Source organism: Egretta garzetta, unplaced genomic scaffold (assembly GCF_000687185.1).
Source record: "Egretta garzetta isolate BGI_Z169 unplaced genomic scaffold, ASM68718v1 scaffold91, whole genome shotgun sequence".
Lineage (NCBI taxonomy): Eukaryota > Metazoa > Chordata > Aves > Pelecaniformes > Ardeidae > Egretta > Egretta garzetta.
In genome coordinates this window covers 4,411,817-4,413,371 of record NW_009258661.1, presented here as the reverse complement: position 1 = coordinate 4,413,371, position 1,555 = coordinate 4,411,817, and the positions used below count along the sequence as shown (strand labels likewise).

At 60.6% G+C, this 1,555-nt stretch overlaps 1 protein-coding gene across 1 annotated transcript in view; it reads left to right on the top strand.

Moving 5' to 3' along the window:
- The window catches only part of LAMB2 (laminin subunit beta 2), a gene marked incomplete at its 5' end in the record, with an annotated part of 27,416 nt that overhangs the window by 1,279 nt on the left and 24,582 nt on the right, over positions 1–1,555 (top strand). The window contains one exon of the mRNA XM_035903810.1: positions 1–116. This exon is cut by the window's left edge and continues 7 nt beyond it. Coding sequence (XP_035759703.1) covers positions 1–116 — 116 coding nt within the window. The remainder of the gene's footprint in view (positions 117–1,555) is intronic.

Genomic DNA, 1,555 nt, shown 5'->3' with positions numbered 1-1,555 from the left:
CGCTCGGTCTGCGAGCCCCACACGCAGGGGCTGAACTGCGAACGCTGCCAGGACTTCTACCACGACTTGCCCTGGCGCCCGGCCGAGGGCTCCAGCACCAACGCCTGCCGCCGTCAGTGCCCCACACCAGCACCAGCACTGTGCTCTGCCTGGGGGCTTGGGGGAATGGGGGTCCTGCATATTGTGCTTGGGGATTTTGGGGTCCTGCTTGTTGTGTGTGGAGGGTTCAGCATCCCAAGGGCTGTGTCCTGGGGCTGGGGGTTGAGGGTCCTGCATGCCATGCTTTGGGGTTGGAGGTGCTGCATGTGGGGCTGGGGTTTGGGGCGGTCTGGGTGCTGCAGGCTGCGATTTGGGGGTGTTGGGGTGCATCCTGCTGGGATGTGGGGCTGGGGGTTCTGCAGGTTATGGAGGGATGTGGGATGGAGGGATGGAGATGGAGGGATGTGGGATGGAAGGATGTGGGATGGAGGGATGGCAACAGAGAGAAGTGGGTGGAGGGTTGAGGGATGGAGGGATGTGGGATGGAGGGATGGAGATGGAGGGATGTGGGATGGAAGGATGTGGGATGGAGGGATGGCAACAGAGAGAAGTGGGTGGAGGGTTGAGGGATGGAGGGATGTGGGATGGAGGGATGGAGATGGAGGGATGTGGGATGGAAGGATGTGGGATGGAGGGATGGCAACAGAGAGAAGTGGGTGGAGGGTTGAGGGATGGAGGGATGTGGGATGGAGGGATGGAGATGGAGGGATGTGGGATGGAAGGATGTGGGATGGAGGGATGGCAACAGAGAGAAGTGGGTGGAGGGTTGAGGGATGGAGGGATGTGGGATGGAGGGATGGAGATGGAGGGATGTGGGATGGAAGGATGTGGGATGGAGGGATGGCAACAGAGAGAAGTGGGTGGAGGGTTGAGGGATGGAGGGATGTGGGATGGAGGGATGGAGATGGAGGGATGTGGGATGGAAGGATGTGGGATGGAGGGATGGCAACAGAGAGAAGTGGGTGGAGGGTTGAGGGATGGAGGGATGTGGGATGGAGGGATGGAGATGGAGGGATGTGGGATGGAAGGATGTGGGATGGAGGGATGGCAACAGAGAGAAGTGGGTGGAGGGTTGAGGGATGGAGGGATGTGGGATGGAGGGATGGAGATGGAGGGATGTGGGATGGAAGGATGTGGGATGGAGGGATGGCAACAGAGAGAAGTGGGTGGAGGGTTGAGGGATGGAGGGATGTGGGATGGAGGGATGGAGATGGAGGGATGTGGGATGGAAGGATGTGGGATGGAGGGATGGCAACAGAGAGAAGTGGGTGGAGGGTTGAGGGATGGAGGGATGTGGGATGGAGGGATGGAGATGGAGGGATGTGGGATGGAAGGATGTGGGATGGAGGGATGGCAACAGAGAGAAGTGGGTGGAGGGATGAGGGATGGAAGGACACAATGGGGAGGGAGGGCCATGAAGCCAGTGGGGTGTGGTGCCACATGGCAGCCCCTCACGTGTGGGGGTGCCTGGGTGTGTGGGGGACAGCATGCAGGTGTGACCCGCGGGCACGGTGGC